Source organism: Petaurus breviceps, unplaced genomic scaffold, assembly GCF_028583685.1.
Source record: "Petaurus breviceps papuanus isolate PSGF00001 unplaced genomic scaffold, PetGlider_PUasm1.0 186, whole genome shotgun sequence".
In the NCBI taxonomy this organism is placed as follows: domain Eukaryota; kingdom Metazoa; phylum Chordata; class Mammalia; order Diprotodontia; family Petauridae; genus Petaurus; species Petaurus breviceps.
The window spans coordinates 19786445-19811198 of NW_027185798.1; the positions used below are offsets into that span (position 1 = coordinate 19786445).

The 24754-nt window shown below is 49.6% G+C and overlaps 1 protein-coding gene and 1 long non-coding RNA gene across 5 annotated transcripts in view; one reads left to right on the forward strand and one right to left on the reverse strand.

Moving 5' to 3' along the window:
* Positions 1-24754, reverse strand: part of ABR (ABR activator of RhoGEF and GTPase) — a 300539-nt gene that overhangs the window by 48701 nt on the left and 227084 nt on the right. For all 4 annotated transcript variants that reach the window (XM_069089720.1, XM_069089721.1, XM_069089723.1 and 1 more), the window contains 2 exons: positions 23640-23737; positions 23102-23233 (listed from right to left, as the gene is read on the reverse strand). In XM_069089720.1, the coding sequence (XP_068945821.1) occupies positions 23102-23233; positions 23640-23737 (230 nt within the window). The remainder of the gene's footprint in view (positions 1-23101; positions 23234-23639; positions 23738-24754) is intronic.
* Positions 14630-17878, forward strand: LOC138162499 (uncharacterized). The gene is made up of 2 exons (XR_011168651.1): positions 14630-16627; positions 17614-17878. It is a non-coding gene; the product is annotated as an uncharacterized lncRNA (long non-coding RNA).

Sequence of the window (24754 nt, forward strand, 5' to 3'; positions counted from 1 at the left end):
GAGAAAAGGAAGAGAGGAGAGGAGAAGGGAAGGGAGGAAAGGGGAGGACAAAGGAGGGAAGGTGAAAAGGAAGAGAAGGGAGAAAAGGGAAAGGAAGGGAAGGGAGGAAAGGGGAAAAGGAAGAGAAGAGAGGAGAAGGCAAGGAAGGGAAGGGAAGAAAAGGGAGGGGAGGATAAAGGAGGGGAAGGGAAAAGGAAGAGAAGGAAGAAGAGGGCAAGGAAGGGAAGGGAGGAAAGGGGAGGGGAGGGAAGGATAAGGGAGGAAAGGGGAAAAGGAAGAGAAGGGAGAAAAGATCAATGAAGGGAAGGGAAGGGAGGAAAGGGAAAGGAAGAAGAGGAGGAGAAAGGAAGAGAAGAAAAAGGGAAGGTAGATGAGAGAAAGAAAGGGAAAGGAAGTGGGGAAAGGACAAGAAAGGAGGGAAGAGAAAGGGAAGAAAAAAAAGGGAAGAGAGGAGAAAGGAGGGAAGAAGCCACTACCTGCCTTCTGGCAGCTGTTAAGAGGGGAAGGAGCCTGCCTGATTTATCAGGGGAAAAAAGAACTAACAGCAAGTGATTTCCAGCTGTGCCTCCTGGAGCTCTATCCAATTCCAGTCAATGCCACAAACCCTTCACAGCTCCAGCCCAGGGGTGCCACAATGCTCACAGGATCCCAAACAGATGGAAGGAAGGCACCTTAGAGTCTAACACCACTACTTTACAGACAAGCAAACCGAGGGCCCGAGGGGCATCTCTCATCTGTAAAATGGGGACAAATATACTTGCCTGTATCCCCTACAAGAAGGCATTCACAGGATTGAGAAAAGAATGGATCTTTGGAGCTTTTACAGATGAGAAAACTGAGGCTCAGTGACTTCCAGTGATGACCCAGGTATTAAGAAGCAGAGTCAGGATTTGAATGCCTGTTGTAAGGTCATCAGTTGAGATGGGAGGGGTTTTGGAAGCAATCTAACCCCATTTCACAGATAAGGAAATGGAAGTCCAGGACACTGAAGGGATCTATACAAGCTTGTCTAGGAAGTAAGTAGCAGAAGCAGGATCTGAACCCAGGTCCCTTAACTCCAGAGCCAGGGCTCCTTCCGCCGTACGTCACCACCCCCCTGTTACATAACAGCAATAGAGCTTTAAGGTTTGCCAAGCGCCTCACAGATGACCTCATTTGATTCTCCAACAACCCTATGCGGTAGTGCTATTATTATCCCCACTTTACAGATGAGGAAATGGAGTCGTGGCCCATTCTTCATGGAGAAAGCCTCTCTTGGGCTACACTAGCCCTCATGAGGTCAGGTGGGGCGACCCCAATAGGCTGGAAAGCCTATTGGTCAGGGCTCAGTCTCCTACACATGCTGAGCCTGCCCTCTAGCACTGAGTAGGTGGGGGAACCCCCAGAACCCGGAGGAGCTGTTCCTCCAGCCTCACTCACCCTGGGGACCCTCAGGGATCCTCAGGTCATGATGGGAGAAAGGAAATCCACTTTAGTCCCTCTCTGAGCCATGGTCTCATCCTCAGTACATCTTGTTTCACACAAACCAGAACTCCCACACAATAACACACTGATTCTCCCCCCCCCTCCCTGAGCTGAGGACAATGCCAGGTTTTCCTTGGGCCTTCTCTCTGTTCTCCATCTGAAGAAAATGATGCAAGGAGGAAAAGAAAATACTGCAGGCAGAGTGTGTCTTAGGGCGTCTGTTAATGACAGAGAGGGCCCAAGAGATGCTGAGTGAGGCCTCCCAAAGTACAGGCCTGGGATGGGGGCACAGTAGCCCTTGGAGAAGGAAGGAGGGAAAGCTCGGCAGAAGGCAGCCTGGGGAGGGGCCCCGAGCCTCCTCTGTTCTTTCCCCTTCCTTCCCTTCCCTTTCTTCTCTCATCTGTATTAAGAAGCACATCTCCCCCCACGGACACCCCAAAGGCCCATCTCAACTGGCCTCAAATGCTTTTCTTAAAAAAAAAAATTTCTATCATTGTCTTCTGTCTTATTATCACCTTGATTTCCAAATATATCCCTCCCTCCTCTCCTACCCACTGAACCATCCTTCATAATAAACAAAAAAGAGACAAGTAAAATAAACCGACAGCCACGTACCATGTCCCTCGGTGGCCCTGCCACCTTCCAAAAGCAGGGAGGAAATGCACTTCTCTCTTTCATCACAGGACCATAGACTGAGATCTGGAAGGGACCTCAGAAGCCATGTAGTCCAGCCCCCTGACTTTACAGATGAGGAAAATGAGGCTCAGAGAGACCTCTCTTTGTCATTAGAGGATATGCTTCTTCGGGATAGGGACTGTCTTTTCCCTTTTTGTATCTCCAGTGGTTAGCACCATGGCTGGCACATAGTAGGTGCTTGATAAATATTCACTGCTGGGCTGACTAGGAGCTGGGCATCTGGTTTTGGGTTGAGGCTCAATCACCAGCACGCTGTGTGATCCGCAGCAAACTGTTTGCCTTCTCTGAGCGTCAGGATATTAATGTTTTTGAATGCCCAGGATTACAAAGGAAACCCATTATACTGAAATTGGGCTATCAAAATAGTAACCAAATGGAACCAAGTTCAGGGTGAGAATCCCTGGACTAAATGATCTCTTAGGGTCCCCTCGCCATCCAGCACTGAGTCTGACTGGCAGCTGGGGGAAGGAGGAAACCCTCGGAAATTCTCTGAGACAAAGTTAGTCTGTGAAAAGACACAGCCCAGGAGCATCTCCTTGTCAAGCACTAAGTTTATAACTGAAAATGCAATGATCACAGGAAACAATAAAAAGGAGATGATGGAGATAATGCAACAGTGCACCCAGGTAGAGTGCTTTGAATTAGAAAGCATGAAGAGGTTTCCCCATAACAACCCAGCCAGGGTCCAGTCTGGGTTTGGATGCCAACTGTGCTGGGTTTAACGCCAGTGTGAGCTTAAGCATGTCACTGAGCCTCAGTTTCCCCATCTGTAAAAATCTTTTAAGAGCCACTAATTCCTAAGCTCCTACTGTAGTTCAAGCAAGTATATGTTAGCCCCTCCCTTTTTTTTTTTTTTTTTTAACAGATGAGGAAATTACAAGGTCTTACAAAGGGAAGGTGCTTTGTCCTGAGTCACACATGGCACAGCTGGGACCCCAACCTGGGGCTCCCAAGGATCTCTGCGCTGCTGTGCTACGCTCCTTCTCAATGTATGTTTTTATGAGTTAAGTACTATTTTTTCCCCATGATTTAAATGGTCATTTTAAAGAGTGTTAGACCTGGGACTAAGATAACCTGCCCTGGCCACTTACTATCTACATGTCTGTGGGGAATCACCTCCACCTGAGCCTCAACTTCCTCATCTCTAAAACGGACACAGTGACTCCTGGAGTGTCTAGCAGTGTGGTTCAGCAGATTCAGAGAGTGTGCTATAGTGAATGAAGGTACTAGAGGGTATCGAGAACAGCCGAGTTTGAACCCTACCTTGAGTACTCACTAGCTTTGTGATCATGGCCAGATCACATGACCTCTCAGACTCAGTTTCCTCATCTGTAAAATGGGGATCAGAGTACCTCTGCTGGAAAGGCATAGCAGATACTGGTGAATGGTACAGTGAGTAAAGAGCTGAGAGTGGGGTCAGGAAGACCTGAGTTCAAATTCCACTGCCTCCGATACTTACTAAGGTGTTTGCAGGCTGTCACCCCCATTAGACTGTCCTTAAGGCCAGGGACTGTTGTCTGCCTTTCTCTGTATGTACAGTGCATGGTGCTTGGCACATAGTAGGCATTTAATAAATGCTGGTTGCCTGAGAAATGACTGGGTGCAAACCATTTTACTCCTGTGCCTCAGTTTCCTAATCTGTAAAATGGCAGGAGTAACAGCACTTCCCTCCCAGGCTTGTTGTGAGGGCTAAATGAGATCATGTGTCTAAAGTTCTTTAAAGGGCTATTATTACTGAGTACTGCACATGGAGTCAGGAAGAACTGGGTTCCAGCCCCACCTTTGATGCTGACTAGCTTTGTGACCCAGGACAAATCATTTAAAGTCTCTGAGGCCCAGGTAACCCTCTGAGAACTGCCCCAGAAGCTAAATTAAGGCTGCACTTTGCCTGCAAGGAGTGTGTACCCACAGGGACAAAATCACACCCCCATAAAGTGCTGACCTCTAACACCTGCCTTGTAGGGTTAACAAGAGGCTACCAGGTCCATGCTAGCTACGACTTAACAGCCAAGGGCAGGGGGTTCCAAACAGCCCAATTTTGCTCCTTTTTTTACCCCCTTCTCCATCCCAGACCCTGGCCCCTTTGTCAAAAGATCCTATAAACAAATACTTAGAGTAAGTACAGGAAGACTGTGTGGAGGAGGGCCAAGAAGACAGTAGAACTGACCTTGCCTTGTGTCACAGGCTGACGCTCTATGCTAGGCAAAGGGCGAAGGACAAGTCCCTGCCCTCAAGAAGGTCACAACTGAAAGGGGGAGACAACATGCAAATAGCTACGTCCAAACAAAATACAGCTGGGATAATTTGGAGGTGATCTCAGAGGGAAGGCGTTGGCATTAAGGGGGACCAGGCAAAGCTTCTCATAGAAAGCGGCATTTAGGCTGGGAAGGCTAGAACGTAGAGGGGAGGAGGGAGGAACTCAATACTGTGCCAGAGAGAAAATGGGGGATATCTGGCCTATGGAAAAGAAGACTGAGGGGAGACACGACAGCTGTGTTCTCAAACTGCGGACAGGAGTTACAGAAAGCCGATTTCTGCTTGATAAGGGAAAGGGGAGGCATAGAGACTGGGCCTCTGATTTCACTGGAAGGAGGAACAAACCTCTGATGTAGAGAATACTGCACTCCCTCTACCATTAGACCATAAGCTCCTCGAGGGCAGGGCCTGCCTTTTGCCTCTTTTTGCATTCCTGGCACTCAGCACAGTGCCTGGAGTTTAATAAATATTTATTGATTGATTCATAACAACACAGACCAGTACCTCCTTTGCGATTGATGTTAGAGTTTCCTGGGCACAAAGTGGACTGGCAGGACTAGAACCCAGGTCTTCCCAGTCCTCTACCCATAATTACTGCTCAGTCCTTCAGTTGTGCCCAACTCTTTGTGAACCTGTAGACCACATCTCACCAATAGTGTCCATCGGGTTTTATTGGCCAAGATACTGGAGGGGTTTGCCATTTCCTTCTCCAGTGGATTAAGGCAAACAGAGGTTACATGACTTGCCCAGGGTCACACAACTAGTAGGTGTCTGAGATCAGATTTGAACTCAGGTCTTCCTAACTCCAGGACCAGCATTCTATCCACAGGGTCACTCTCTACCCCAGAGTGATCCCAGCTGTTCCAGGTTCCTGTTACGTGAGCTTATCAAACAAGGACTTAAATAGACCAGAAGACAGAATGTCAGGCAGGAGAATTGGAAACAAAAGGGTGAAGAAGGAACTCTCATTTAGATATGGGTCCAGCTATAGAGGTGACCTCTAAGTTCCCTATTGGGCCTATTATTTTTGGTGTGGTTCTAAAGACTGGTCCAGGTTATCCCCTCCTCTCCACTAAGCCCTCATTTGGGGATGGCTAGAAGGATATGGGGCAAGTCCTGTAGCCCAGAGGAGCCCCCAGGAAGCTTTGCTTGAGCTCAGGAAGCCAAACAGATCTGCCTTAAGAGCAGGGCAAGTGGGAATGATTTAGGAGACAGAAGAAGCCTGCCTGAATCTAGGAGAGACAACAGAATGATGATGCTCATACTCCTATGTAGCCGGCTGTTTTGAGGTTTGAAACAATTTACACACATTCTCTCATTTGATCTTTACAACAACCCTGTGATGTAATTATTATCCCCATTTTACAGTACAGGAAATTGAGGCTCAGGGAGGTTACACTGGATCATTGATCTAGACCTAGAAAGGACTGCAGAGGCCATCTAGTCCAATACCCACATTTTACAGATAAGAAAACTGAGGCTCATGGAAGATTTACATGATCTGGCCCAGGTCACACAGGTAAGCCTCAGGGGTGATATTTGAACACAGGTCCTCTGAGCTTGGGGCTCTCTTTTCTGCCTCCAGGATAGAATGACATCCTATAATCTTAATTATGCCAGGTAGAAAAATATGTATCCCCAAGCAGCCAACCTGTGACAGGCCACCTGACCCCTGAGTTTGTAGGGGTAGGACCCTAAATTGTATTTAGAAACCCAGGCCTTACCATCTGAGAGCTAGACATGTAGGATGAGGACAGATGAAATTCTCATGGGAAACTCTCAGCTTTCTTTTCAGCTGCCATGCCCGCCACCAGAACACAATTTCTAATTGAGGAAAATCCAGGCTCTGCCCTGATGTGAGCTGCCAATGTGATGAGGGGGATGGAGCACTTAGCTGGTGCTGGTTGGGTTTTTTTTTTGTCTTTTTTAGAGCAAGCCATTTGGTGAGGTTTCCAGCTCTTTCTTTTCTCTACCATCCTGGCCCAGCATAGACTGTTCCTTCGTGAGGAATCTGGGTCACTGCTTCACTTGGGAAGAATGCCAGCGGTGCCAGAGCCAGCACTGGTACAGGGGGATGGATGTTGGTGTAACTGGCACCGGCATGTTTGTGACCAAGGCCACATTTTACAGGATGGGACATTTTGTAAACTAAAGGATCAGTTTGTCATGTGAAAAAATGTTTATTCTCTTTGGAATAGCGTCTGTGTGCGATTTAAGGCAGAACAAATCTGGAAGAAGAAGGAAGAAGAAAGAAGGAGGAGGAGGAAGCCTGGGGAGACAAAGAATGATACAGGATCATATATCTACAGCTGGAAGGAACCTCAGAGGGCAGTTAATTTAATTCCCCCCACTTTACAGATGAGGAAACTGAGGCCGAGAAAGGGCAAATAACTTTGTCTAAGGATTTTAACCTGGGGCTCCTCTGACTCCAGAGCTCTTGGAGAAAGAGAGGAGAGGCTCTCACTCTTAGAGGCAACAAGGAAGTGCAGTAACTAGAGTGCTCAATCTGGAGTCAGGCAGATCCTGAGTTCAAATCTAGCCTCGGACCCCAATTGTGTGGCCCTAGGCAAATGACTTAATCTTGGTTTACCTCATCTGTAATAGCACCTCAGTCTCAGGGTTACTGTGAAGATAAAATGGAATCTGTCTAAAGGGCTTTGCACATCTTAAAAGCTAATTTTTAACTATTACTATTACTCATCTCTATTATTGTGGTAGACAAACACGCCATCTAATTGGAAAGGCCTTCCCCTTATCTTGAAAGAGGATCCAAGCTGTTGGGCGTCATGGCCCTGAGGGATGTTCTCTTGCCTAGAATTCAATTCAATTCAACCAACCACGTGGTATCCAGTGGACAGAGAGCCAGGCTTGAAGCGTTTAAAACCTGGATTTGAGATCTGTCTCTGAGAGTTACTGTGTGACCTTGAACAAGTCACCTGATCTCAGGCCTCAATTTTCTGCATCTTTAAAATTAGGGGATGAGATGACACAGCAGCTCTGGATGTGGGGCATCACTGGCCTAAGATGCCTGCACATTGGCTGCGTGACCCCCCTTAGGGGATAAAGAAACTGAGAGATGGTCACTCTTGAGGCTCCACAAAGGCCAGAAGAACAGGTGAATCCAGGGAAGGTTACCACTGTGCAAAGTGTCGTCTTGCCACAGGCAAGCCAAAGTCTCCAAGGGGGAAGCTGCAGAGGTCTAGGGCCGCCAAAGCCCTAGAAAGAAGAGGCTCTGTCCCCATTTCAGAACAGGTTTGAATTTCCCGGGTGAAGGTATCATGTCTAATCATTTCAAGTTCAGTCCTAACCAGAGGGCATGAAAGGAGGTGGGAGCCGCAGATTGTCAGAACTGGAAGGCACCCTGGGTATCCTTTAACCCAAACCTCAATTAGCCCAGGCTAGTTAGGACTAGAAGCCAAAGATCTACCAGGATATGAGCTCCTTGGGGCAGGGGCTGGCACTTTTGTTTGTTTTTTGTTGCCTGTTTTTGTAACCCCAGTGGTTAGCAAGGCAGCGGGTACACAGAAGGCACTTAATAAATGCTGGCTACCTGAGTGACTGACTGCTCGCCTGGCCACTTCTCATTCCCACACAGCACTTTCCCCCTGACCTCCCCTTTCTACTTTTTACCTTTTCCTTCCAGGGGGGTGAGAGAGTAGGTAAAATGATTTCCAAGGGCTCTCTGGGTCAAGGGTTCTTAACTGAGGGTCCATGGACTAAAAGAACATCTGATACTGACATCTGTTCCAGTGGCCTTTGATATCTTGTGCGATCCTCTGTTTTATGCCTTTAAAATCCCGATTCTGAGAAGGGTGCCCAGGCTTCAGCAGACACTGCCCACGGGGTCTGAGGCAGGAAGCTCCAGAGTTGGTCCCCAGGGACAGCAAAAAGGAAGATCACGGGATCTCCCCAAGATTCTGAACCGTGAGGGACCTGAGAGGCCCCTCCTCTTACAGATGAGGCAACTACAAAGGGACTTCTTGTCTGCAGAGGCAGAATTTGAACCCTGGTCCACAGACCCCATATGCAGAGCTCTTTCTGAGCCTGATTTAGAAGTCAAATTTGGGATGCCAAGGTGGGAAGGAGAAGGGAGGAGAGAGCCTAAGCTGACATCGGCTTGCTATTCAAGGTTTCCTGTCTCAGGAGCTCACTTGGCAAAGTCCGGCCAAACCACCAACACCTGGGAGACAGAAGGGGAGAGAGAGTTTCCTCCTAGAAGTCTGGGGGAAAACCATCCCCGTTGGGCTGGCACGGGCTGCCACACATCCGAGAGCTTCACTCAAGCTTCCCGAGGTTCCAGACAAGCTTCCTCCAGTCTCTCCCCTCTCCCTGGGGGATTTCGGGGCCCCCAGCTTTGCACAGTGAGAGGCCAGACAGTTGCCAATGGACACAACTGCAAGGGGTAGAGGTCAAGGAGGGAAAGGGCCCAAGAGCCAGAAAGGGAAGTCAGGAGAGGTACTGGGGCATGCCAGACTTGGGGGAGGTGGAGAGTTCCCTCCTTGGAAGGAGTCTCGGCCTTCTGCCCTGTGGCCAAAGCAAATACCCACAAATATGGTGGAACACCTCAGGAAGGGCCCTCTAGGGTCCAGAGCCATCACTGCCATCATCCAGATGACAGAGAGCGTGGAACAGTGCAAAGAGAGCAGGCCTTGGAGTAGGGAGACCTGAGTGCAAATCCTGCCTGATACCGATGTGCCTATAAGAAGGACACTTAATTTATGAACCTTAATTTCATTATCTGTAAAATGGGTTAATGCTTGTATTACCTGGGGAGGCAGCATGTTCTAGATGGTTTCAGAGTCAAGATGACCTGTTCCTGACACATATTGGCTGTGTGACCTTGGGCAAGTCACAGTTGTGGAGAAGGCATAAACTGCATTGGCAGAGAGGAATTCCTCATGGAGAGGACACTACATTGAGGGGGAAAAGGAAATGACCCACCTCACAAAGCTTAAATTTGATAGGTAATAAAAATAATAACAATAGCTAGTGTATAAAATACACACAAATATTAACTCATTTAATCCTTACAACTGTTGCCTTGGGGGTAGGTGCTATTATTATTCCCATTTCAGAGATAAGGAGACTGAGGCCAAGAAAGGTTAAGTGATTTGCTCAGGGTCATACAGCTCTTGTTCTATCCATATTAACTCTTATGTGTTCACATGTAAGTAAAGCAAGGTAATTTGAACAAATGTGACATATTATTCGTTATAGAATTATTAATGACACAATTATGTAATATAATTATTAAAAATGCATAGAACTGGGAGAGAAGACTGGCGCTAAAGTCAGAGGACCCGGATTTAAAATTCCACCTCCAGTGCTTACTATAGATGGGACCCTGAACTCGTCCCTGGGCCTCAGTTTCCTCCTCTGCAAAAAATGACAACAAAAATGGGGGTGCGGGGGCTAGTTGAGCAGGCCTTTCTCCAGTTCTAGAGCTGATTCACTGAGGATCCCGACAGCTGGGCTGGCTTCCTGCTGAGGAATGCACAGGCAGGAAGGAGCGATGATGGGGCACTTGAGAGAGGCAGGCAGAGAGCCCCTGCCCCCCCCCCCCAGGGCTGGCTACGGCTCCCATGCCCATTTCTGGGAGGAGGTCAGATGAGGGAGTGGGGCTCCTACATGCCAACAGCTCTGGAGCTCCATTCAAACCCAGGGATGCTTGGGAGTCCCCAGGGAGGGGGCAGGGGCCAGGAGAGGGAGAACAAAGCAAAGGACAATGGTCCTGCCCTCTCCCCTGGAGCCTGGGCTTCCTCGGCGCTCCCTGTGCTTTGTCCCAGTCTAAACAAGGCATCCCACAGTAGTCAGGGTCACAGTCTCATTCTGTGCCCTTTAGATACGTGGGAATGACGGCCAGAGCCTGCCAGAGTGGAAGGAAAAAAGCATCAAAGAGCTGTAGTTAACCCCCAATCCTCCTTCAATACCTACCTGATAAAGTGGAAATAAGGCTATCTTTAGAGTCAGAGGTCCTGGGTTCAAAATTTGCCTGGGACACAGTTAATCTTCATTTCCTTGCTCTGTCCCCAGTTCAAATGTCAGCTCCTTGAGGGCAGGGGCTTTTTTTGGCCTCTTTTTGCATGCTGAGCACCAATGCCTGGCACACAGGGGAAGGTGCTTAATAAATGTTTACTGACACATCCTACCCACGTGCCATTTACCTCCATGGGTCTCAATTTCTTCATCTACAAAATGAAGGAATTGGTCTAGATGGCCCCCTGGGGTCCCTCACAGCTCTAGAACTACCACATAGTAGGCTCTTAATAAATGTTTACTAACACACACTACTGGTATGCCATTGGGCAGACCATTTACAGGAGCTGCCTTAGATGGCCACTGAGGCCCCTTCCATCTCTGGAGCTATGAGCCTTCAGACTGTTTAGAACTATAGACTGGATATACAAACTGAACCTCGGAGATGGCCTATTCCAAGCCCCTCATTTTAGAGAGAAAATGAAAGCCAGAGAGTCACCCAGGATTCACTACCCTTTGACCCCAGAGATGCCCCACTACACATATGCCCCCCCTGGAGATCAAAGACAGAAAGTGTGCAGATACACCCAAATATGAATAACTGTACTTTTGGGGGGGGGCAGCACAGGTGTGGACACAAAGTAGATGTCCACCTACTGGGGCAAGGCTAAACAGATTGTAGTGAAGGAATGTCATGGGATTTTTGAAGTGCAGGGATAGGGATGGGGCCTGTGATTTCACAGCTTGAAGGACCTCCCAGCAGAGAAAATGCCCTCCTCTAGAACAGGTTAGCATCTCCTCTGTAAATTCTAGTCTTAGAGATGTGCCCAGAGCAGTTAGAGATGAAGTGACTTGCCCAGAGTCACTGAATCAATGAGTCAGAGGGGAGATTTGAACCTAGGCCTTGAATTTGAATTCTGGCCTTGGGGCTAGCTAGTTTTTCTACCTATCCCACCAGCCTGCTTCTAGTGGGTGAGTGAGGCATGGAAAGATTCATGGGAAGTGGCCCTAAAGGAAGGAAGCAGAGCCAGGAAAACAACAGGTGAAATGACTGTGACAATGTCCTTGGCAAAGAATGACAATGAAATGTTGGGAAATCACAAGGGGCAAGCTTGGCCCTAGCTCCTCTGCAGAGGCAGGGGTCTATAGCCACAAAACGGGGCCTACACCATCGGACTGTTTTTGTGCTGCTGGTTGCTTTTGCTCCATCCATGCCTCATCTCAGTGATCCCTCTCGGCTTTAGGCCTCATGATTCCCCCTCTAAGAAGTGGCATTAAAAAATCATTTATGAAGCACCCACTGTCAAGTCATTTCAGCTTTACACTATAGGTCCTTGTACCCATATCCTATCCTGCCTCCCTCTCCCTTTCTTTACTTTCCTGAAAGGTCGGAGCCAATCCCTTGCCTTGGGGCAATTTCTGTAGGCACCCAGTGGGCAGGAACAGATCTTGAAATCAAACCAAGACTCAGGAGGGTTAGGACAATTTTAGTGTCCTGGGGCTGCCTTGCTGTTCTGAGCCTAATAATCCTGGGGAAGAAGGAGACACACAGACACACACACACCCTCCCTCCCTTCCTCTCCAAGGAGCAAGCATATCTGAGAGGAGAGCAGACTGAGGGTGCTGGGTCTGGCAGCCCTCCTACCCTGGGCCCATGGGAAGAGGCCCAAGGTTCCAGAGCATGGGGGACCCAAACTCACTCCTCAACTTCCTTATAGTCTTTGAAACAATTGAAACCAGAAACAGTCCCAGTGCTGCTTACAAAGCCCTCTTGTTCCCCAGTTCTCCTCTCTACTGCAGGCTTTGCTAAGCCTAGGCAGATGGATTCCTGAGAGGAGGGATGGCCTCCCCCCAATGCCAGGGAAAGCCACCACTAGAACGGCTCCAGTTCCCCAGGTCACTCACTGCAGTAATGCCTGTGTCCTCTCCCCAGGAGGGTCAGAAGGATAGGTAGTCATCACCTCACTGCAGATACCAGAAGAGAACGAATTCTTTGATAGGGAGATGGGCACCCACTGACCACTCATTCTTTCACACACAGTAGCCAGATGTATCTAACAGTCAATTGATTTATTAAGGACTCTGTGGCCCAGGCTCACAGGTTCTAGAATAGGAAGAGGGCCATCAAGCAAAACCTTCCCATTTTACAGATGGGGAAACCAAGGCCGTGGGGGTGGGAGAGTACCTTGGGAGTCACAAGAGTAGTAAGGAGGCAGAGCTGGGATCTGTAGCTAGGTTACGGCACTCCAAATACAGCATTCATAGGATAATCATGGGGAAGGAGCTAGAAGGGGTCTCAGAAATCACCTGAGACAAACAGAGGTCAAGTGACTTGCCCAAGGTCACATGGGCTGTTAGGGGGTAGAGTCAGAATGAGAATCCAGGTTCTCGGACTCCAAATCTGGCCTTCTTTCTTCTGTACCATTCTTGCTGGCATCAGATAAATAATAAACACCCAGTCTGATTTGGAAGTGCACAATGAGCAGAAGTTTTATTTTTGTTTTGATTAAAATGAATGTTATACTTCCACGTTTTTCATTAAGGCATAAAGAGTTATTTAAACTTCAGGTTTTCTCTGGAGACTTGCTCTACTTTGATCAGTATTTCTGGAGCACGATGTGGTTGTTTCTAACCCAGGAGCAGCAGCAAAGGCCCCAAGGGTGGGATGGGGGTGGGAGTAGGGGGAGGCCGAGGAGGAAGCCCACCAATGTTCAATCATCTTCTCTATTTTCTGCCCTTTCCCTCCCTACTCCAAGCAAGCATGTCTGATACCAGCAGCTTCTGCAACCAGATGCTGGAAACACCCAGCCAGAGAAGCCAGTGCAGCTGGCCTCTGCCAGGTGACCAGCGCTCCCTGCCCTCTAGGGGCAGCTGTGATGGGCTCCAGGCCATGTAGTCAGGTCTCCCAGCAGCCACAATCCCCCCAGTGTGGTCTAGCACAACAAGATGCTCAGACTTTCCAGCGTGGGGGGAAGGAGAGGGCTCAACCCCCACCAAACAAGGTCCTAGGCACTGAGCCCAGGAGACAGATGGGAACTCTGGCCTTGTCTCCCACTTGAATGTAGCTGGCAGTCCCTGAGGGCTGGGTAGGATGAAAACTGGAGGCTCCCATCCATGGCCTTTGCCTCAGCTGACCTGAGAAGTAAAGCCCGAGAGGGGCTGAACCCAGGACCTGTCTGAGGTGGATATGAGGATCTCAGCGCTCAGAGGACACCATCAATCCAACTCCCTCATTTTACAGAGAAGGAAACTGAGGCCCAGGGAGGCTAAATGATTTCATAGACAGAAAGGACCTCAAAGGCCACTGAGTCCACCCTACTCATTTTACAGAGAAAGTAAATGAGGCCGAGGGAGGATAAGTGATTTATAACTCCAGAGAAAGAATCTCAGAAGCCGTCTGGTGTACCCCAAAGAAAAGCTAGGGTCACATCCATAAGGGTCAGGGGCAAGATTTGAACCCAGGTCCTCTGACCCTAGGGGTGTGTCTTCCCCCTGAACACAGATGCTGATATTGCATGATGCTTGAGTCCAGCTTGTTCCACAGGTAATGACTTTGGGAAGCCTCAATACTCCCACATAAGATTTGGGGCCTCACCTGCCTTCACCATTCACAAACAACCCTGCTGTTAACTACCCCGACCCCAAGCCCAGCCACTTTGAAAACCAGAACTAGCAACGTCCTTCCTCCCCACCACAGCAAATGGGTGTCTGCTCTTGGCTCCTCCAAAGGCAGGACTGGTTCTGGCTCTTCCGGTCATGTGGGAGGTGAGAACCCCCAATGCTGGGCAGTTTCTGGGGACTCTCTATAGACACTGGGCTCCCAAGAGTCGCAGACTAAACGACTCACCTCCTCTCAGCAAGCCAGAGCAGCCGCACACTTCCCCATCCAAGGGCAGAAGAACAGGCCCTCCCCCAAAGAAGCTGGCGGGCCAGCAGGTGGGTGGCATGATGGGGAAGGAGGGCTATTTTCTGTCTGGGTGACTCTGGGCAAGTCAGGTCACAGCTCCTGTCTGGGCATCAGTTTTCTTCTCTGTAAAATGGAGGAAGGACTCGACCCTCATCTGACTGTTCTCCCTCTCTGCCTCTGGCTCCCAGAGATCATGTACCACCTCCTCCAGGAAGCCTTTCCTGACTGCTCCCTAGCTGCACCATCCCACCATGAACTCCCTACCACCCATTCACTCTGTGGCCATTTCCACATGGACACATTTCCTCCTGCATTAGATTAGAAGCTCTCTGAGGACAAGAGCTTTTTCACTTTTACAATTTTTTTCTTCCTAGTGCCTTACACACAGCAAGTGCTTGATAAAAGTCCAGGGATTGACCAAATTCAAGAGGAAAACAGCAGGCCCTGTAAGGAATCCCAGAGCACAATAGGTATGCCAGATCCGCAAGAAGCATTCTGGATCCGGAATCAAGACGCCCAGGCCAGCATCCCCGCTCTCCAGCTTTCTTCTTTTTAAAGGTTTAAAAGAAAGTCCATTGATGGGGTGGCTAGGTGGTGCAATGAGTAAGAGCTCAGGCCCAGGCCCTGGAGTCGGGAGGACCCGGGATTGGTTCCGGGCTCAGATACTTAACACCCACACACAAAAAAACTGGCCGTGTAACCTTGGGCAAGTTACTTAACCCCAATTGCTTTAAAAAAAAAATTCACATTGAATTATTTACAAGCAGAGCCTCCTAGCAAAGAAATAGGATGAAAAACTGCCTCCAAGTTAAAAGTTAACAAACTTTGCAAGATCCATCCTGGCAAATACCCTGAGCTTAAAATAAACAAAACTTTACAGTGCATCCAGTTTATATATTACATATGGCAAGAAGATACCATCAGCCTCTCCTACTTTCAACCTGTATGACCCTGGATAAGACATTTATGTGTGAGACTTGCTTTTCTCCTCTGTAAAAGTGGGGGGGAAGGCTACATTAGATGGTCTTCTGGGTTCCTGCCAACTCTAAATCAATGCTCCTACAATCCCTGAGCCTCTGTCATCTCTCTGGGCCTCCGTTTCCCCCCATTCACTCTCACACCCACACCCCCCAAAAGGGCTAGGAGATTGTGGCTACCAAGTGCTGAGCATGAGGTGATGTTCTGAATATAAGGAGAGGAGGTTTCCTCTGGGACTTTCTAAGCTCCCCCGCCCTAAGCACTCGCCTTGACACCCTTCAGACTGATTCATCTTTGCAGGTTCACTTCTCCTACCCTGCTCAGTGCCTTACACAGCACCTCACAGAGAGGCATGAAGAGTGCTGAACCTGACAGACAGGAAGAGCCGGCTCACGAGCTGTGGCCTCCCGGTTTTCTGGTGTGAACAATCAAGGAGGGAGGCGGAGGCAGTGACTTCTAGGGCCTCTTCTCATTCTTAGTCAATCAACAAGCCTTAGTTCAGTTCTTTTATATGTCAGGCACTCTGCAGGGGAGGCAAAGAGAAAGGGAGGGAGGGAAAAAGGAAGGAAGGAGGGGGGAAGGGAAGAAGGGAGAGAAGAAGGATGGAAAGAAGGGAGAGAGGAGGGGAAGAAGGAAGAAAGGAAGGAAGGGAGAAGGAAAGAAGAAAGGAAGGAGGGAAAGAAAGAAGGGAGGAAGGAAGGGAAAAGGAAAGAAGGGAAGGAAGGATAGAAAGGGAGGAAAAAGAGGAAGAAGGAAGAAGGAAAGGAAGGAAGGGAGAAGGAAAGAAGAAAAGAAGGAGGGAAGGGAGGAAGGTAGGGAGAAGGAAAGAAGAAAGGAACAACAGGAGGAAGGGAGGGGGAAGGAAAGAAGGGAGAAAGGAGGGAAAGGAAGGAAAGAAAGAGGGAGGGAGGGGTCTGTCTTGCCCTCAAGAAACCTATGTTCTAATGGAATGTTTGTTGAATTCATTTCACCCGATGCCTACTTCTGCCCAGGAGGCTAACACACTGGGCCTGAGAGTCTGAGGAAGCTCCAAGTACTTGGCCAAAGCAGTCCAAGTCTAAGTCCATGGCCTCTGTGCAGCCTCTCCTGGGCTGCCTGAGAGCGGAGGGTTGATGACCCCCCAAGGCTTCATACTCTTCAAAGAGCCCAGCAGCTTGTGAAGTCTCCAGGGGTCTCAGCACCTGCTCCAGGACTTGCCAGAAGCTACCCTCTCCTGCTGAGGACACCCTGCCACTGGGCTCCTGGGGAGGAGGCAAGTGAAGCCAAGTGCTATGACCCCAAGGCCAAGGCCAGGAAGCTGGCTCGGGAGCAGACTGCCTTCTGCCCGTCCCTTCAGGCTCAGGACCAAAGGTACTCTCCCACCCTGGAGCATGGGCTCTGGTCGAATGCAGAGGGGCCTCTAAACATTTAGGTCCCCAATGGGAGGCCTTTATCTGCTGGCTTCATGGGAAAGTGAGTCTGCCTCCCACTCTGGGGGTGGGGAACTCCCAGCCTGCAGAAAACCTCAAGCTACATTTCACAAAGGGACTGGGGTTGGGGGGAGGGTGGGGAGGGGGTGGAGGGGAAGATTTTAGGGGCAAGGAAGGAATGAAGGGGACCCAGAGCCCAGACCGAGTCTGGCTTCAGGAAGCTCAGATGGATGGCCCCTCTCCTGCCCCAGCGGACTCATCTGCACCCTCTCCCACCAGGCCTCTGAAGAATGGGTTTAACCCTGGGAATATGTGGATCAGTCAGCATGTAGGTCCCGTTGGGGACAGGACCATCTGGAGGCCACGGAAAACGTGGGGGCTGTTATCGGAAATAGACTTGTGTAAACAAACCGCTGAGTCACCCTGGCCCAGGGCTGGGGTGGGAATGGGAACAGGGGACCGTCTGAGGCAGGCAGAGAGTGAGAGGCTTTGGATGAGGGAGGCCTACCCAGCAGAGAGGGAGACCACAGGCAGGCTGGGCTGGACAAATCAAAGATGCCTGGACCTTCAGAGAATTCTCTAGGACCTTGTCCAGCTGAAGAGGAATCCCACAGGCAAACCTCCTGAGAAGGCGGCCTCACTTTGTGCGGAGGATGGAATGAGACACAAGATGCATAACGACCTTACACTGCTGTGTAAATGCTAGCTGTCACTATTATTAATCATTATGTAAACTCTTCCTGACAGCAAGCCCAAATCTTCCTCTCTGCAAGTTCCTTCCTCTGCCTTCTGGAACCAAAGAAAGCAAGTCTGATGCCTTTCCCCCCCTGCGAATGAAGGCAGCTTTCGCGTCCTTTGCCCCTCTGCCCCTCCAGCCTTCTCTTCTCCAGGATAAAAGTCCCTCTTTTTTCCCCTTTATCTTGCTAGGGCCCGGGCACCGACAACTTCTCACTTCTCCTGAGCTTACCCCTCAGGGCCAACTCCACCTTACCAAGGGCCTTCCGAAAATGTGGGACTCCAAAATGAACACGGTGACCCAGATGGAGTCTGCACAGCGCAGAGGGGCTGAGTCTGAGGCTGAGAAGGAAGGGTTCTTAACCCCGCTTCTGAGAGCTTACTGGTTTTCCATCTAACTGGTTTCCTTTGCAACCCTGTGCATTTTATACCGTGCCTTTAAAAACATGATTCTGGGGAGAGGGTGCATAGGCTTGATTCAATCGTCTCGCCAAAGGGCAAAAAGGGTTAAAAAAGCCCCCGTTCTGGCTGAAGGAAGCCTGGAACTAAAGGAATAAAGGCAGGAAAGTGTTGGTGGTATCTCTGTGGGACTCCAGAGACATGCCCAGGGACAAGAGATAGAGGAACAGCCAGGAGGCTGGCATCCGTGAATGGGGGAGTCTGTATTGGGGAGAAAGAAGAGGAAAGGTCGGGGTGAGGGCAGGTGAGAAAGGGCCTAGAGAACTACAGGATTTTCTCTTGATCCTGGAGCCAATGGAGTGCTTACAAATAGGGACTTTAACAAATTCTGCTAATTCCCTGTAATACTTTCTATCTGCCCTGCCCAATCTAGGGCCCGACTCCCTAGGACCCCAGATTATCTGCAGAGGCCTCCTGCCCATGCAGCTTCTATCTCCAGTTAGGCTGTAAGTCTTCCGAGGGCAGGAAGGACCCTTCTCTTTCTCTTGTATACCCTCAGAGCATGGTAGGCATTCCAAAACAGAGAGGTAGAGCAGGTAACAAGGCAGTTCTCTTTTTATTCCCTTTTTCTACCTGCCCAGATAAGGGACAGTGGAAGTGAAGTCCCCCTTCTCTCCTGCCACTCATATAGAGTAGAGAAACAGGAAGATCTTTGCAAGAAAAGCCATAGTCTCACCTCCCTAAGAAATAAATAATTATAACTCCTCACATTCGGACAGCATTTTCATATGGGCCCAGTTTCCCCCCAAACCAGGTGAGGCAGGAAATACCTAAGTCATGGTGAGTATTCTCATCATACCCCATCCCTTTCATTTGACAGATGAGGAAACCGAGGCTCAAAGCAGACCATAAAATTATAGCTGAAAAGGCCCTCGGAGGCCATCGAGTCCAGCCCCCTAATCCTCCACAGCTCAGACGGGTGGGACACCTCACCTACAGTCATACCCGTGGCCAGAGCTGGGATCCAGACCCAGCACACCAGCCTGGCTCCTTTCTTCTGAAAAATGTTTGCTAAATGCTCATTTTTTAAGGTCCCCATCCCTTCCCAGTGATTCCCCTCTTCTCCCAGCAACAGAACCCCCCTTGTAAGTACAGTCAGGCGGAACAAATGCATTGGCCCCCGCATGCCTCATTCTGCATCTCGGCCCCCACCTCTTTGCCAAAAGGAAGGAGATGCATTTCTCAGTCTCACTGCTGAGCTCAGACAAGACTCTCACCCAGGCTGGGAGCCTCATTCCGTGCTAATTCCTGTTCCTATCAGCGGTCATTTACATACAGTCTGTTCTAGCCAACTATGGATAGTCATTGATTGATTGATTCATTTATTCATTCAACACTAAATAGGGACAGCTGGGTGGCATGGTGGGTAAAGCATCGGCCCTGGAGTCAGGAGGAGCTGAATTTGAATCTCGTCTCAGACACCTACTAGCTCTGTGACCCTGGATCAGTCACTTAACCCCAATTGCCTCAAAAAATAAAATAAACACTGGTTAAGCATTTGGCCAGGTATTTGGTGAAGTGTAGAAGCAAGGACAAAAACAATCCTTGCCCTCAGGGAGTTTACATCCCACCATATGCACAAAGCCAGATAATTAAGGTTCAAAGAAGTGATCCAGATTGAGTGATCTGGAAATATCAAAGGGGGCAGAGGATAATTTCAGCTGGGGAGGATCAGGTCAGGCTGCCTGGAGGAGGTGGCATCTCAGCTAAGCCCTGAGGAGTAGAAAGATTCTGCTAGGCAGAGATGAGGAGGTGCATCCCAGGGATAAGGAAATCCTGTGGCAAGCACAAAGGTGGGAGCTGGCAGGAACTGTTAGTAGCTAATTAAGCTGGAACATAAAGCCCATGTGGGAAGGGCCATAATGTGAAATAATGAGGTTATGATAACTTAAAGCCAGACTGTGGGCTGTGAGACAAAAGGGAGCCATGAAAGCTTATGAGTAAGGGAGTGACATGGTCTGACTTGTGCCACGGGGGAACTGCATGAAGGCTAGAGTGGAGATGGGGGGAATGGGTTGTGCCACAACATGCAGCCACCCAGGGCCACCCAGCATGTCACTGGTGCAAGTGCCAGGAGCTGCCACAGAGCTGGAAGGGGTCACAGGTCCAACGCCCTCACTTTACAGAAGAAGGAGCAGGCACAGAGTAGTAAAGTGATCCAGGATCACAGAAACATCCTGGATTGGAGCCTGTAAGGTCACCTAGTCTAATCTGTGGCCCTTGGGACAACTCAGTGGCACAGTGAATAGAGCACCAGTCCTGAAGTCAGGAAGGACCTGAGTTCAAATGTGGCCTCAGACACTTAACACTTACTAGCCATGTGACCTTGGTCAAGTCACTTAACCCCAATTTCCCTTCCAAAAAGAAAAGAAAAGAAACTGAGAAGTATCCCAAGGGCCGGATTCAAACCTAGGTCTGACTCCAGGTCCAGCACTCCATCCAATTAATCTGTGTTGTCCAAAGTCACCTAGGTAATGAGGGATGGGGCAAGGTTTGAACCGTGGTCATCTGCTTTCCTCAGGGCCAGTCTTCTCTTTTTGGAGGGCCCTCCACTGGTTCTGTAGGCTCTCCCTATAGTTCTGATGTTGGGGAAGGGCCATATAGCCAACAGGAGCAGGAAACCCTTTTTTCCCCCATGCCAACCAGGTGCCTTCTCTCCTTGGCCATTGGAACAGAAACTAGAAGTCAGATAGTGTAGGATTCTGATGTGACTGTGGTCCAGGGCCCACTCTTACCATGTGCAAAGAGAAGCCAGAGTGAGGCCCAGGGGCTGTCCCAAGCCCCTTCCCAAGCAAAGAGAGGTCGGCAACATAGGAACAGTATATTCTATGTACTTTGTGCCTAGCCTGGGGAAGCAAACCAAGCCACTCTGAGAGACTGCAGGGCAAGCAAAAACTCGGGACTCAACCCTACATTTCCCAGCTCTACCAGTGTGGCCATTTTAGGAATTTCCACCTCAAAAGAGAAGTAAGGCAAAGAACAGGAACCCAGGCACCCCGCCGGGGTGGCCGGGAGGAACCTGAGGACTTCAAAAGAAACCCAGAGGGATCCAAACTGTCCACTTCAAGGCCTGGGGTTGACTAGCAATCCTGATCCATTGGTTTCTTTTAATATCAACTCTCAGGCAGTTAACATTTTAAAAAGTTTAAATATAAAAACATTTTTCCTACCAGTCCATGCTCTCCTCTGTGCCAAACACAACAGAGATTCCCTCTCCCATCCCCCCTTCCTCCTTCTCCCTCTCCCCTCTCCACAACTGCATCTGCCACAGAGACATAATGATTTATGGCTTATTTCCCTTGGGGGCCAGGGAGGCTGGGGAGTGGGAGGGACAAAATGGAGAGGGGTGGAAACTCAGGTGGCCAGTGGCCACCTCCTTTGATCAAATTTCCATAACAATATTCAGAAAATAGGGATGGGGGAGTGAGGACTCCAAATTTCCTATGTTAATTGATGGCACTGATGCCATTCCAGAGCACCCTCTCCATCTTCCAGTCCCCCCCTCCCCCCCAGCAGAGAGAACAGATGGCAGTTACCCACCTCTCCTGTGGAGACATGCAGTGTTCTAACAGGACCCATGCTGGCCCGGAAATCTCCTGGGGCCACACAACTATGTTCTAAGTGAGGAGGGGGTGGACAGACAGGGACAATGTGGGCAGCACCAAAGAATTCAGACCTTCCCACCAGCCTAGTCTGGACACCCCAGGAACTGTCTGGGGATGGGGATGGGATCTCCACCACAGTGCCATTACCCACACAAAGGAAAGGTTCCAAGAGCTGAATTCAGAGCTCTCTCTTGCTTTCTCTCCTCCTCTTTCCTCTCCCTTCCTGCCCCCCCCTAAGTCTCTCTGGATTTCTCTCCCTCCTGTGTTCCCTCTCTCTTTCCCCCTTCCTCCCTCTTTCTCTCCTCTCTCTCCCTCACTCCATCTCTCTAGAGTTCTCTCTCCTCTCCCTCCTCCCTCCTCTCTGTTCTCTCTCTCTCTCTCCCTCCTCCCTCCTCTCCCTCCTCCCTCCTCTCTGTTCTCTCTCTCTCTCTCCCTGCTCCCTCCAGAAGGAAGCACCAGCTTGTGGTTGTCTTGGCAGCACTGGTTTCCCTGGTGACAGTACCCAGGAACAAGGAGCAGGCCTGGTGCACTAAGGATGCCGTGGTGAGTGGCAGCAGGAGGGGAAGGCAGGCAGGCAGGTGGGCACGCTGTGCAGGCCCATCCTCCTCATCCCTACCAAACTCTTGTTGGGAGTTCTGGGGGAAGGAGGGAAGAGACCTGACCTCCCCTTGTGTCCTGGGCAAAGGACTAAGACAATTCAGCTAAGGGCGAGCCTGAGCACAGGGCTTCTCTGAGAACATTCTGCACATGCCCTCCCAAGTGCTCTCTCCTCCCTGACAAAGGAAGGTACTGTGCTGCATATTCCAGGGGCCAGCTGGCACATCGATCAGAGCACAGCGTTAATGAGGTCTCAAGCTCCATTCCTACAGAGGCTCGGGGCCTTCATGCAGTTCCACAGCCAGAGAGGTGACCCCTGAAGCAGGTCATTCATTTTACAGATAAATATATGGGGAGGGGAGCCAGGTGAGGGAGTGCAGATGGTTCAGTGTGATCCATCACCCCTGCAGAAGAAACAACTCAAAACAGAAAGCAGAAATCTCCCTCTGCTAATAAAGACATGATGAACAAAGAGAGTTTGCTGCCAAGCTAAGCCTATGAGAAGACAGGGTGCACAGCCACCAGGAAACATAGGTCAGTACCGAGGGCAGAGGAATGGGCTGGGGCCTCTTCTGCAAAGCCTGGAGTCTACCCCCAGTGCCTAGCAGGATCTTGGACCCCTTCACCCCACCCACATGAAGCCTAGAGATATTCTCCCTGTGCTGGGCAGGCCAGCATGACCTGGACAGGAGGAAAGCCAACTGGGGCCTCTTTCTTTGACCTGCTGATTACTCAGTCAGCGCCTAGAGGACGGGGCTTTCTTTTCCTCCCTTATATCCCCAGATTTTAGCACAGTGCCTCGCACCCAGGAGGCACTTATAAATGTTTACTGCACTCGAGTACAGCACATGGAAGGGCCAACCAAGCAACTGGAGGGAGATGGAGAGTCGGGCAGAGCAAGGCCCCCAGAGAAGGAGGAAACGGTGAAGTGAATGCAGCTGGAGAAGAGCTTCCTGGATCACGAAGAGTGCAGTCCCCCTCCCCCTCATCCTCCATCCAGCCCCTGCCAAGCATCTGACCTGGATCTGTCCTTTGCCCATGATCTTGTCCACGATCTCATTGTTGTCCTTGTTGACCTTGGTCTTATCATAGCATTTCTCATAGCAGAGGATCCGCAGAGACTGAGAGCCCTCCAGCTCGATCTCAAACTCCTAAGGGGAGCAGAGAGCAAACAGTCACCAAGACCTTCCAAGCCTATGGGCAGGGATGGGAAAGAACCTTCCCTAGGTCTCCAAACTGCCTCCAGGATGGCTGGAGGGGAGCAGTCCCTCTTGGGCTCATCTGAAGGACTGGGAGCCTCCAGAAGGAGCCAACAGAGATGTCTGAATTGGAAGTTGGGATGAGCAAAGGACCAGAGAGCAGAAGGGACGGCCCACACCACCCCAGCTCTAGCCAAATGGGATTCTTCCCAAACAACTGGGAAACATATGCCTCTGTGCTGGGTCCTATCACACACACTCAAAGGACAATGGGCTCTAATCTAGAAAGCTGGGGTCTCCCTGCGGGGACACCCATGCTCCTCATCTCTCTGGAAGTCAGGCCTTCCCCTTCACTCACCTCATTCCACTGTGGCTCCGTTGTGTCCCGAAACACCCTGGTTTTTGCTTTGCTGACAAAATAGCCGAATGAGTCCACCTCTAACGTACAGTACAAATCTGGGAAAGGAAAGCAGAGGGGCACTGAGGCTTTTGGGGAGCAGGAATGGGGCTTCAGGGGTGGAGAGAGCCATAGCAACATGCTGATGGCTAGTATGGTATAATAAGAAAGGAGCACAGGGAACCTTGGGTGAAATCACTTCTCTGACCCTTAGTCTCGTAAGTAAAATTAAAGGGCTGGGGTTATAGGAGCCAAAGTGGAGTAATGGAAAGAACCTGGGATTTGGGAGTGAGACATTCCTCAATTCAAATCTCCCACTCCTGCTAAGTATCTGAGTGATGGTGGGTCAGTCACTTCTTCTCTGGGCCTAAGCTGGCATCCGCTACAATTAGGGGACTGGACTGAACCGTTTTAAGGCCCTTGCATTTCTCATCCTATAAAAAGGAGGATAACAATCCTGAGCCTGTCCCCCTCACAAGGCTCTTCTGAAGACCCATCCTATATACATCTCTCCGAATTCGAGAGCAAGAACCGTTTCCTTTTCCTTTTCCCAAGAAAATAATTTATTGACAATTTTTGTTTCTATATCTCTGTATCCTACACATCCCCTCTCAAAGAACCATCCTTAATATCAAGAAAGAAAAAGAGGAAGAAAAGAAGGAAAATGGAACAAAACTAATCAAGACATCAAAAAAAGAAAATAGTCCCGTTCCACAGCTAGGAACCCCCACCCTCTGCAAAGGAGTAGGGGAAGGAATCTCTTCACGAGGCCTATCTTTTTCCCTTTTTTCTTCTTCTATTAATTTCCCCAGCACTTAGACCAGTGCTTAGCCCACAGAATATTTTCATTAGTTCCATTCATTAAATGAACTCATTATGGAAACATTCTGTAACCATGAATAAAGCAACATATAAATGTAAGGGATGACCAGAACCCCTTCCACAAAGGGACACAATAACAGATACTCAGAGAGATCCTCAAGCCCTGAGTGACAGATTCACAGAGAGATCCTCAAGCCCTGAGTGACAGATTCACAGAGACATATCTAAATTAATCCCCCATTTTTTTTTTTTTG